We start from the raw sequence: 13689 nt of genomic DNA on the forward strand, positions 1-13689 counted from the left end.
CTTAAGGAGCATGATTGTGGAGCTGAGATGGCTATATCAAAAAGCAAAGGCGTAGCTTTTTGCTATAGGTTTGCTATGTGTGTGTGTTTTCTGACTCCATTCTCCTCAGTTATGAGTAGAGCATTACTGTCTGAAGCAATGAAGACGAATGCTTCTGTGGCTCATGTGTGTGTGTGTCCCCAAGAGAACTACACTGAGCCAGAGATGATAGTGCAGCCTGCATCTCCCCTCATCTGTCTGGAGTACAAGCCCAAAAGACTCACACATCCTGCTCAGGGGCAGCTACAATGGACTGATCGTTGGTGATTTCACTTCTTTAGCCACTATGTCACTATGAGCCTCACTGTCTGCACAGAATTGAACTGACTTGGAGTCAGTGACATTTTCTAAGTGGCTATAAAATACAATAGATGAAGTGCATTAGCCCTGGTTGCCTCGGGCTTCTCTGGTATCGTTGCAAAGTGAACACTTCATTAAAAGAGCATTTTCCTTTTGTAAATGTCATGTGGCTAGAATGATGTAAGGGGGCAGGGCCTGTGTATGTGTGCCTGTGTGCCTCATGCATGACTGTATAGAGACTGTGTCTCGTCTTAGACACTGGGGTAGCTGGCTGGGGGCGTGGTCAGGGTGGGGTAAATCCCCCATTCAGCATAATTAGCATTTAGCTGCTACCTTAGCCCAGGCAGACACGATCAGGGATTCAACGACCGCAGTAAACGCACATCTGAACAGACGTCTATGTACCTGCTCTAGAATCCCCAATCCTGTAGTGTAGAGCCGCAGCACCGTCCTTTGGTGAGTCAGCCCATTGAGATATATGGGGGGTTTTACCCCACCCGTGCGCCAGCCGTATAACATTTTGTGGGCGTTCCCACACAGACCGGCTGTACCTATGATGGTGTGATTGCATTTGTGTCTGTGTGAATCTCTGAGTAGCCTACTGGGACACTGACTCACATAGGCAGCCACCCAGTGTAAATGTCCAAGCTAGACTCCAGCCACCAGGATCCAGTCTATACAATAATCTGGTTGCAGTCAAACAGTGGAACTGATATCTTCTCTGTGTCCAGTGAAGGTCAGGTCAGCCAAGCCTCTGCAGCCTCACAAAGACCCTGTCACTTAATCCCTCTCTTAAACCCGGCCGGACACAATAGGGCCAGGGTGGCACGAACCCCTCAGCCACTCATGGCCAGTGAAGTTTGATACCTTTGGTCAGGTTGCACTTTCACTGACCTCTCCCAGCCATTTCCCAATAGCAACAAGGTTATGTAATACTGATGAGGTAGACTCGGTAAGTGGCTGACCAGTAGCTGACCGGTGCTGTCTGTGGTCTGTCCATTAGGTGCCGTGGTGGGATATCTGTAACATGGCTGAGCCTACAAAGAGGCTGGTGTTGGAGCCCAGCAATGAGGACAACCTGGATACAGCCTTTGGCGCTATTTCCCTAGACTAGATTTTGATGCTACCATGGTGAGCCACTCAAAAGCATCATGGTGTTCTTTATTGTGCAGTAACTCATTCATAATGAAATGTAAACATGCTATTGTTGCGAAAGTTTATTTTTAATTATGAGTCCCCACACCTTAGCTGCAGATTTTCACCACACTCCCACAATTGTCATGTATTCAGAAAGGACTGCTATACATACAATGGGACAAGACAGAAAATGTGAATGAAAACATTCCTGATAATGGGGAGTCTCCTTATTTGATGTCGGCCCACATGCCTTGGGACTGTCCAGAATCTGTACTTGTTTCTCTTTATTTTTTAGCCCACTAAGTTCATGGTAGCTTGGTGGTCTCTTGCAACGCGAAGACCAAGACCCCAGCAGAGAGTGTTGAGTGTACATAGAGCGGCCATTACGGCACTGTCTAGGCCCTACAGGGAAGCCCCTTCTTCCCCAAGAACTTCCTCACTGTGGGAGACTGGACGGCACACATCTGGTCTGAAGACATAAAGGAGTCCTCCATCATTTCAACCAAGTGAGCACCAGTTATAGGCTGTCGTAATATAAATATTCACAAACCTGGACAGACTTTTATCTGACAAATTTTTAACTACCATGGTTTAAGTGGAATTCAACACTGACATAACTCCCTTGGATTGTTGTGTGTAGACCTGAGGTGTCGCACCTGACAGATGCCTGCTGGAGTTCAGTTAGACCCTCTGTCTTCTAATCACCATCAAGATGGATGGAACGCTGGATGTGTGGGACATCCGATCCTGCTCAAGCACAATGACCTTGACCCCAGGAAGACTAGTTGCTACTAATGGGCATCCATTTAAACAAATGATTTTTTTTTTTTTAAATCTAATCTTGTTTAGTTTTCTGCAACTCAGTGTGTCCCCACTTCACATCTCTAGATCACAGTAGCTACAGGATTTTAACCTTGTGGTCTGCATGTGTATCCCACAAATTATTTATCACAGACTGTAAAAGATGTGGGGGGAAGCAGTCTCGGAAAGCTTGCGTGCAGTAAGTATTTTTCCTTCCAGCAGATGGCGGCATGGCGCCACAGAAACAAGAGGCTGCAGGCTGAATACAAGGCTTGCCTTGAACGCTGCTGTGTAGAGCATCTAGTCTCACGTGGTCAGACATCAAGCCAGCCACAGATGGACAGAAAAATAACGGAGGTTAGGCGATGTAGCCTTCAAAGTATAAGAGTTAAACAGCCTGTAGGAACATGTGTGCCACAGCTGCTACATGGGTTACAGAGTCGTTTTTCAATAAACATCCTGTCAAATTGGCATGTCAAGTTTGCACTTTATTGAGCTCCTAGAATCCAGGAATCTAATCTTGCATATTATGCCTATATATGGCTGGCTAATACAACAACAAAAACAACAACAATAACAATAATAATCATCATCATCATCATCATCGCAACAAATATCTTATTTTCAAGGTTCTGACCGGAAGTCGCGAAATTTATTCTGCCTGGCTTGACAGTGGTTGTACCAATGGTTGTGCCGCAGATCTCCAGGGACAACATGCACATACTGTACATAGTAACACCCAGGTAGCGACGAGAGGAGCCTACGAAATGCACGTAGCAGGTGGGCTGCAATACACTAGCAAGGTGTCCGACTCCTCCACATTCATGATTCGTGTAGTAGGCTAGTCGTCTGACTAGAAACCGTAGACAGGGATCGTTGACGCACTTTGAAGGGGACGGAGTAGTGAGTGAGACTCGAGAGCGAGAAAGAAAGAGAGAGAGAGATAGCGTGTCACGACACGAGAGCAAGACAGAAGTGATGAACTGAAGTGAGGAGGAAGCGGTGCAGCTCGGTACTCGGTAGGAGTAATTGCCGTGTGGACAGAGTCGGTAGGACTCGGAGTTATTGCCGTGTGGAGAGAGTGACAGGTGGCTACAGCACAGTGTGAGCGTGGCAGGTGCTAGAGGAGGGGATGCAGGGACCGTCAGTGCGCAGGATGGATGGCGACTGTCCCGTCGACTGTTGACGCTCACTACCTGAACACCAAAGTGACCATGAAGGACACGGGGGAATCAAAGGAACACCAGCTAACTGTGAGTTGAAATTATATCCCCGACCCTTCCACAGTTTTAAATCCAAACACACTTTGTTTATTATGTATCATATAGGCTAGTTTTCTTTCATCCTGACAAGCTGCTCAATAATCATAATAATAAACAAAATGTAACTTGAACATACAAACATTAAAACTATACTGATCCTATACTACTACTTCTACTACTACTACTACTAATAATAATAATAATAATAATAATACAACTTTGTCTTACTCTTATGACTAATTATTGATTGTTTGTTATTCCATACTCCATAGCATATTTTTTTTAATATAGATAACAGAAACATTAGCCTACCTAATAGGCTACAGTATACAAGTATAGAAAAGCATAAATTCAACACATTCATCACATACATTGATATAGCACACAACTCAGCCTAGATACAGATAATAATACATACATCATACCACCCAATCATTCAATCTTACAGTTACACACAAATATTCTATACATAAAAAGATTACCAGTTTGTTGTATGACTGTTGATGTTTTTTGACGATTTTATTATCATCACATGATTTTTCGCCAGCCCTATATTGATACCTATAGCCTATGTCCTCGAGCCCATATCCAAATAATTGAAACTGCTGTTTCAGTTCCCTGTCCTCGCCTGTCCAATAACACTTATTAATACTACTACTACTACTAATACTAATATTTTCTACAGGCAGACTAACTGAGCTTTATTCATCCGTTGGCTGCTTTGGTGACGCTGAATGGGTTATTTTTTATTTTTTGTAACACAACACCCCAGACCCACAAAGCAGGCAAAGCATGTCACATAACTGTTGTGTATGTTACACAGAGCATCTGTGTTGTTCTAATTGCATACTGAGGATGTGACTGCCACACGCCCGCTGGGGTTTCTATTACACCCATGCTGTGATTGTGTTCTCATTCCCATCAAAAGCACTTCTCCACAGTGAAAGGTCTCTCCCAGATGAACATTAATCGAAAATAAATTGTGCAGGGAGAGAGAGGCTAATGTCAGCATGACCCAGAATGAGCCTGTTGTTGTGGTGTAAAAATACAATGTCTTATCCATTTACCCATTGTTAATGGTAGTTGTTATTGTTACCCTAAATGCTAATGCTAATGCTAATTCATCCTCAATATGTAAAATATGAACGTCAGAAACAAATGAGATTGATGATGACATTTTCTCACAATAAGCAACGTTATCATGAATGGACAACACCCATTTATGATAGCGTTGCTTATTGTGGGAAAATGTCATCAGTGAAACTTGTTTTCTGTCTCTTGGTTGGAAAAATGCTTTTCATCAGGCAGGTGGTGTAGTGACCCAACTCAATCACAACTGCAGACATGACTGCATCAATATCTACAGAGTCCGAAAACACCGCCATTGTTAGGACAGACTGCGACTGTGGGAGCGAGGGCAGTGTAGCTTTGTGCTGTTATCCGTTCTCCCTGGCGAGGCGGCGTTCAATTCATTTCAAAGCCTGCAATTAATTCAAGAAATATCATTTCCTGGAGGTTGATTGATTTGAAAGAGAACTGAGATGATTCTCTGTGTCCCTCAGGTGGCCTTGAGGATCCGACCCCTCAGCGATGCTGAGCAGGAGGAGGCGGCTACCATCGTGGCCCACAGAGTGGACGACCAGGTCAGTGTGTGTGTCTGTGTCTGTGTCTGTGTCTGTGTCTGTGTCTGTGTCTGTGTGTGTGTGTCTGTGTCTGTGTCTGTGTCTGTGTCTGTGTCTGTGTCTGTGTGTGTGTGTGTGTGTGTGTGTGTCTGTGTCTATATGCCAGTATCCTCTTTACGAGTGAGTGATGGGGTCAGTGAGTGTGTGTGAGAGAGGGCTGCTGTCTCCGTTTCAGCCCTCTCTTCCGGCCTGACACAGGTCCTGGCCTACATGGATAATGTATCTATGGGGCCTCTGTATAGCTAGAGGCTTTAAAAAAAGCATTGCAGTATGTTGGTGTTGAGGCTTTTTAAAAAGCATAGCAGTATGTTGGTGTTGAGGCTTTTTAAAAAGCATTGCAGTATGTTGGTGTTGAGGCTTTTTAAAAAGCATTGCAGTATGTTGGTGTTGAGGCTTTAAAAAAAGCATAGCAGTATGTTGGTGTTGAGGCTTTTTAAAAAGCATTGCAGTATGTTGGTGTTGAGGCTTTTTAAAAAGCATTGCAGTATGTTGGTGTTGAGGCTTTAAAAAAAGCATTGCAGTATGTTGGTGTTGAGGCTTTTTAAAAAGCATTTCAGTATGTTTGTGTTGAGGCTTTTTAAAAAGCATTGCAGTATGTTTGTGTTGAGGCTTTTTAAAAAGCATTGCAGTATGTTTGTGTTGAGGCTTTTTAAAAAGCATTGCAGTATGTTTGTGTTGAGGCTTTTTAGTATGTTTGTGTTGAGGCTTTTTTAAAAGCATTTCAGTATGTTGGTGTTGAGGCTTTTTTTAAAGCATTGCAGTATGTTAGTGTTGAGGCTTTTTTAAAAGCATTGCAGTATGTTGGTGTTGAGGCTTTTTAAAAAGCATTTCAGTATGTTAGTGTTGAGGCTTTAAAAAAAGCATTGCAGTATGTTGGTGTTGAGGCTTTTTAAAAAGCATTGCAGTATGTTTGTGTTGAGGCTTTTTAAAAAGCATTGCAGTATGTGTGTGTTGAGGCTTTTTAGAAAGCATTGCAGTATGTTTGTGTTGAGGCTTTTTAAAAAGCATTGCAGTGTATGTTTGTGTTGAGGGATGCACAATCATATCGGCACATCATCGGTACCGCCCGATAAAGGCCATCACCCAAAATGAACATTTCTGCTGATAAAATGACGCCAATCTGGGAATCCATCAGTTAAAAATTAAATAAATTCTTTTTTTAACCTCGGTAAGCTCGTTTCAACACCTGAATAACCGGGACCGGAACTCAACTCGCCCAGCCGCACCCCTTTATGCTAATTTTACTGACTGCTTGTGCTATTATTAGCAGGGCTATTCGGATTTTCTTCGACCATGCAGACAGATTTTCATGCAAATCGAAAATCTGTTTTGAGAGATTAAAACGACGCTAACAATAACCCAGAGAGAGCATAATCCAAGCCTGTTTAAGGCGCCGAACACACCATATGCCAATCCTATGCTGAAGCAACGCTGAAGCAACGCAGCGTGGAGGCAGATTCATTTCAGCGTTCCTGTTAACAGGCGAGGCTGATCACACCAGCCGCAGCACTTTCCCTCGCCAGTCGCCACGCCACGCTGAAGCGACGCTGCAGCGCGCTGCACGCAAGCAGCCAGGCATGAAGTCAATGCAAGTCGTGAGCGGGGGCAGGGCAGCGCCGAGCAATAGAGTGATTCTGGTGTGAATGCCAAGGCTCCTCCTGGAAGCTTCCGTGCTTGTGGTGTGAACCAAGTAGGATGAATCATACTAAATTAGGTGGAAAAAATGCACGCACACATCGGTATCGGCATCGGCAATCGGCCAAAAGAGTTGGAAAATATCGGATCTCGGCAAAAATCCAATATCGTGCATCCCCATTTGTATCCTTCACATACTTCACTCATAACGAGCATGCAGGAAGGCCGATGATTCAGTCAGCTTAATTTCATTTGGAGACACGTACGTGCTGCTGCCTTCAGTGGATGACTCAGAGCTCAGACAGCAATGACTGATGGAAAGGCTTCAGGTTCCTTCATAAGGAGACGGCTGAAAGTGTCAGCATTGCAAACGCCTGGAATGTAATTGAACACAACGACAGAGCGGTATAATATTCCTATCAGACAAATTAACTCAAATCAGGCCGGCGCGAGTGCCAATATCTCAGAAATGACTAAATACAAAGATTTACAAAGGATTTGATAAATCTGTACTGTATTGTCGATTCTGAAAATATCTTTGAAGCCTCATTTGTTGTGGTCACTGCATCATTTAATTTGTGTTATTTCATAGTTTTGATGTCTTTGCTATTGTTCTTATTCTAACATGTTGAAGACAAGTGTGCTGTGTCCACTCTTTTGACTGGTAGTAGTGTACATTTCCAGAGCCATAGATGTTGATCAAACCAGACTCCATCTATAAAGGACCATATCACCTCCTAGTTCCCTCAGAAGCCCGTGTCCTCTGAGCACAACCCCTGCACTCAGTATGTATAACATGTGACCTGCCATATAAGCGTCTTTGAGTATTTAGAAAAGCGCTATATAAGTCCTATCTATTATTATTATTATTATTATTATTATTATTATTATTATTGTTATTATTGTTATTATTATTATTAAGGCAGACATGCTGTATGTACAGTATGAGCTCCCTGGGGACTCTCACTGGCAACCCATTATATCTTTGTATAGCCAACGTGTCCCGCAGGAGACCACTTAGCAACACCATTGGTGAGAGTGTGCTGATGATGAAGATAGTGCAAATGATGATGATGATGGCAAGTTGCCAAAGTGTCTTCCCACTCAGGCTAAGATGATTGAGGCATTAGTGGGCGTAGTAGTAATACTGAGTGGGCGACTCAAGAGAAAGCCAGGAAAGCAACAGCATTCAAATTGACTCTAAAATTGACTCTGATTTTTCCTCCGTACAGTATAGCAGTGATCGAAGACAGACATAATATGTAAGCGTACTAGGCTATAGCCTAGTTAATGGCAGTTGCTGATGCTGCCAAAAGACTTTCCTAGAGGACACTTCTGGAAAACACAGATAATCCTAATCCATGGTACTCGATTTACTGTTTGTCTGTTGAAGCAATTCAATTACACTGAGTCTTAAGTACAACGGCGGCCTCCTAGCTGCCATGACATCATTAAAATAGGCTGGGACCTGGGGGATTAGGGTAGGCAAGTAGATATGCTGCTGACACAACCACCACAACACGGCTTTGCTATTGTCTCCACCTCAAAAACACCTCGGCAAAAAGTCCATAAATACATGTATGTTTCCTATTCAAATTAAGATGTAGTCTTGAATTGCATGTCAAATGATCAAATTACAGGTCAATCATGAGATTTATATCATTAGTCCATTGATTCATTTTTACAGTGTTGATCACCAGGGTGGGAATTTCCTCATTTTAGGGGCAAGGCCATTTGGTCTTCGGCGTCGCACATTTTTTAGGGCACAAGGCCACATGCCAGGGCACAAAAGCCATTGCTCTATTGACATCGTGAAGAGAGATTTTTATGAAATGTGTGTTAAAATGAGCCAATTACATATTCTTTGCATAGGGCAGCCAACATTAAACTGAGACCACTGACGCTTCTAAAGCAACTGACAGTAGCAGGCTGATAGCAGGGCACTGCCACGGTGGCCATAGGGATCTCAGGGCGCCACGGCCAGTGGGAGGGGCAACGGAGGCCATGGCCTCTGTGTAATTCCCACCCTGTTGATCACAGTGTAGGACAGTGTGTTGGTGTGGTGGTGCTATATCTGTCACCCACCTTGCCCCAGTCATCAAACACACACACACACACACACACACACACACACACACACACACACACACACACACACACACACACACACACACACACACACACACACACACACACACACACACACACACACACACACACACACACACACAGCTGCAGATACACATTTGCATATACACAAAAATATACTGCACACACATACCTCCAATCCCTTCCAGTCCCTACACAAACACAGGATTGTGTACTGATGTACTGTAACAGTGCCCTTTCTGACTTTGTTTGTGCAACAGGCAGGCAGCATATGGTGGCGCAGCGATGCAGGTAATCCAGAGACAGATTAGCTGCTGGCTGATTTGGCCGACTGAGTGGGGGCGCCCAGGTCTGGCTCTGAGGGGTCGCCCAGGTCTGGCTCTGAGGGGGTGCCAAGGTCTGGCTCTGAGGGGTCACCCAGGTCTGGCTCTGAGGGGTCGCCCAGGTCTGGCTCTGAGGGGGCGCCCAGGTCTGGCTCTGAGGGGTTGCCCAGGTCTGGCTCTGAGGGGTCGCCCAGGTCTGGCTTGGCTCTGAGGGGGCGCCCAGGTCTGGCTCTGAGGGGGCGCTCAGGTCTGGCTCTGATGAGTCGCCCAGGTCTGGCTCTGAGGGGGCGCCCAGGTCTGGCTTGGCTCTGAGGGGGCGCCCAGGTCTGGCTCTGAGGGGGCGCCCAGGTTTGGCTCTGAGGGGTCGCCCAGGTTTGGCTCTGAGGGGTCGCCCAGGTCTGGCTTGGCTCTGAGGGGTCACCCAGGTCTGGCTCTGAGGGGGCACCCAGGTCTGGCTCTGAGGGGTCACCCAGGTCTGGCTCTGAGGGGGCACCCAGGTCTGGCTCTGAGGGGGCGCCCAGGTCTGGCTCTGAGGGGTCGCCCAGGTCTGGCTCTGAGGGGTCGCCCAGGTCTGGCTCTGAGGGGTTGCCCAGGTCTGGCTCTGAGGGGTTGCGCAGGTCTGGCTCTGAGGGGCCGCCCAGGTCTGGCTCTCCTGGCAGCAAGCAGATGACTGAAGGCTGGCTAAGCCTGAGGAGATGAGCTGATTTAGCTGAGGTTAAGCCTGCTGCCACCTGCTCTCTCTCAGTGTCTCTCTCCCTCCCTCTCTCTTTCTCTGTCTCTCACTGTCTCTCTCCTTCCCTCTCCCAGCAGTAGCCCCAGTGCTAATTGCTCCTGACATTTATGGACCACCTGTTGCCACCTGTCAGCCTCAGTGGGCTTGTTGTGTCCTTGAGAGGCTAGCAGGTAGGTCAGAGGTGTAGTGAGGAGGCTAGCAGGTAGGTCAGAGGTGTAGTGAGGAGGCTAGCAGGTAGCTCAGAGGTGTAGTGAGGAGGCTAGCAGGTAGCTCAGAGGTGTAGTGAGGCTGATTCATGAATGAGATATTAGTGGAGCTCAGGGAAAACTATTTATTTGAACATAACCAACCAGAACATAGTTAAGGGCATTTTATTCCCAAATTCATGCACAGTACACGTTTCCATGTAGATAATAATGTATGATCATAAGGGAAGCTAAACTTGCAACATGCATCTCTAGTCAAAATGAAGCGAAGTGAAATTATGATTTTTGATGCATGTCACTGTCACGCAAGTGAAAGTCCATCAGAAAAACAGAGGAAGTTGTTGTAGCCAGCTTGATGAGACAGGATGTGGCTATGACGTGTGTGTGTTCTGTGAGATGTAATGATGGGGTAATTAACAAACCAGCCTAACCAGTGCTGCCTGGGCCTCTATGGAGAGTGGAAAACACGGACAGCTCACCGTGTTATAGGACAACACAACACCCAGGGAGACCATGCTGTCTGGAAATGATCACTTCAAACCGAATGGAATACTGCAGAGCTGGTGCACTGCTGTCCATCAATTTGAGAGTGATAAATAAACGGTGTCTTCATTCAGAAGGCAGAAACAAAGCCAGTAATGACGCCACTCGTCACTGCTGAATTCGGCTGGCTTCATTATCAAACTGAAATCAATATTTTTGTGTGTATTATCTTCAGTCAGTGTACATTTATGACAACGTGTCCATCTGTTCAGTTTATACCCTCTCCTCAGAGTGCCATTCGTTCTCACCGGCTGTGTTTCTGTGATTCATGGCTTTCCACACCAGGACTGGGCTCGGTTCAGAAAATACATGTTCTTCTAAATCCCCGTATCAAAACATGACACTAACAAATGACTGTTTGTAGTTATAGTATGAATGTATTGTGCTCAAGAGCTAATTGATTTTCAACCCCGCATGGCATTCTGTCCCACCGCTGAGTAAACGGAGCCAGGAAGGTGATATTCCTCGTTAAGAGGAACAGGCTATGTTTAGCCCCAAGAGATACAGATGGTCGCTCAACCTCGGGAATGAGACACCTGATAGTACCATTTTGATCTCACGACTGATTTCACTCAACTTACATACTTACAGACTGCTGTGACCTTAGAGGCTATGCGGACACAGGCTAGGCAGCTGAGTATAGTATGTAGCCTACCTTTGGCACTCAAGATACATTATTGGGCTCCAAATTAACAATGGCACATGCGAACTGTCCACAAACATCAAATAGATGAAACAAGGACACAATACAGCAGTGGTTCCCAACCTTAGGGTCACAACCCTAAGTGCCTGGAATTCAAATTCGCTTTGTTAAGCTGTGATGTATGACCTCCCAACAATACTACTTCTGGCTCCAAGTGCCAAGCATCCAAGCGTGTCTGCGTTGTCAATATGCCGCAGTGCTGTGTCCTTCATTGTTGGAGTAGATCCGAGACAAAAAATGATTCAACTGTCATTCTACCACTTTCCTTGCGATGAGAAAGATAAGAGGAAATGGGCGGCTGCAGTTAATAAGGTACGTTACAATTTGGAGAAAGTACATAGAAAACAAAGTTTGGCGCTAAATCTAAACAGATTATCTATCAAAAGTTATGTTAAATTAACAAATTATTTATAAAAAGATATCTAAAAAGATTCACGGGATCCGCCATAGTTGTTTTGAATGAGGCGAATGAGGAGCGGTGCCGCTTGGCCCCGGAAGTGACGTGGGGTGAACGTCTGTCGTCAGTCTTAACAACCGAATAGGGTCGTCTGAAATTTCTTTCTTTCTTTCTAAGATTTCAGCTTTGTTCTCTTGGGTGACACCTATGGCGATGAGTGGTAATTGCAGGTGACATCCAAACAGTGTTGCATTATGTGACATTACTGTCACATGTCACAATATACTGCAAAGGCTCAATGGACCATAGCCTCAATCAACATTGTGAGTGACTCTTATTTTTATTTTATTTTTTTAGATGAAAATCTTTGAGATTATAACTTTAAATCGGGATTCTGAGAAAAAAAAATAGTTTTGAGATTACATTCTCAGATTAAAGTCACAATTCTGCGGGGGGAAAGATGCATACTATGTGACATCACCGACGATGTCACTGATGACATTATCGATGGTGTACCGGAATTTGAATGTGGCGCAGGTCCCTAGATTTTTGCGACGTCAAAGTGGGGTCATGAGCCAAAAAAGGTTGGCAACACAGACAAAAGTGACATGCTAGCTTTAACACAGGACACATACTCATTACTATGCTACACCAGAGCCATGCAATAGATAAAGTGGAGATTACGTGAGGACCAGTCTTTTGTATCAAGGGTTTTCTGTTTGACCCAACTTTTGCTGCTTAAAGGTGCCTAATAGAATTGACCCAAAACCCATACGATTCAAGGCATGTAAACCTTATCATTTTTAATGTTTATTCTGCCATGAACCAGACCTGAACTTCATGCTCAGCCCACAAAATAACCATGCCTATTCCAAATGAATTTGCGTTGTGATTTTCTTAACGCAGTGTCTTGCCTGTGATTGAGTGATACAGCGGGATACACCTTCCTTAGCTCTAGGTCTCATTAAGCATCTCTTGGCCAGGGCAGGCCTGTCTGTAGCACACAGTGGGGAATGCTTTATAGTGAGGCCTTGTCTCCATGGAGACACCGAGACAAGGTCAGGGCCATTGTTTGTTTAATTTTGTCCTGTCCCTCAGTACTCTCGTCCTCCGTAGGAGACTAGAAGCCCTAGAAGAGCAGGTTAAAAACCACATTCTGTCTTGTTATTGTTCTTTTTTTATGGCCCCAATTCAGCAGAGATGTTCTTTCGTGAACATTTGTTGGTCCTGATTGGTGGCAGGAGGCTCTGGGGTGGATTGTAAGTGTCACAGCGGTACAGTATATCACACAAAGTCATGATGATCGCTCTTCACGGGCAGCACGTTTCAGTCTGCCAGCTGTGTTTGTATGTAAGGGCCACCATGAAACATTTCAGTTGGAGCAAAGATTAATAAAAAAAAATACATTGTTTTTGCTCCAAGTGAATGTTTTATGTTCACTCACGATTCAGATCACGGGGTGGCTCGGTTCCAGCCTTAAAACCCGTTATATACGTTTTTTTTTAAATGAATGAGAAACTCAAGAGGCAAGAAATGTCACGTGACTGTTGGGCTCTATAAGAGTACTTGCCCACCATGTGTTGACCTGCAAAATGCTTTTTCAGGGACAGGTGGCTCATTCTGATGTCTGAGAGAGAGAGAGAGAGAGAGAGAGAGAGAGAGAGAGAGAGAGAGAGAGAGAGAGAGAGAGAGAGAGAGAGAGAGAGAGAGAGAGAGAGAGAGAGAGAGAGAGAGAGAGAGAGGGTCAGGGTCAGCCAGCAGGCAAACAAAAACATTCCACTTTGCCTCTCACTTCCTGAGGCCTTTAAAACAATGAGCT

The 13689-nt window shown here is 45.0% G+C and overlaps 1 protein-coding gene across 1 annotated transcript in view; it reads left to right on the top strand.

The window, feature by feature from the left end:
• Positions 1 to 3491: 3491 nt before the first annotated feature.
• The window catches only part of kif19 (kinesin family member 19), a gene marked incomplete at its 5' end in the record, with an annotated part of 44695 nt that continues 34497 nt past the window's right edge, over positions 3492 to 13689 (top strand). The window contains 2 exons of the mRNA XM_083636177.1: positions 3492 to 3530; positions 5102 to 5182. Of these exons, the coding sequence (XP_083492303.1) occupies positions 3492 to 3530; positions 5102 to 5182 (120 nt within the window). The remainder of the gene's footprint in view (positions 3531 to 5101; positions 5183 to 13689) is intronic.

Source organism: Poromitra crassiceps, assembly GCF_964638095.1.
Source record: "Poromitra crassiceps genome assembly, chromosome: 4".
In the NCBI taxonomy this organism is placed as follows: domain Eukaryota; kingdom Metazoa; phylum Chordata; class Actinopteri; order Beryciformes; family Melamphaidae; genus Poromitra; species Poromitra crassiceps.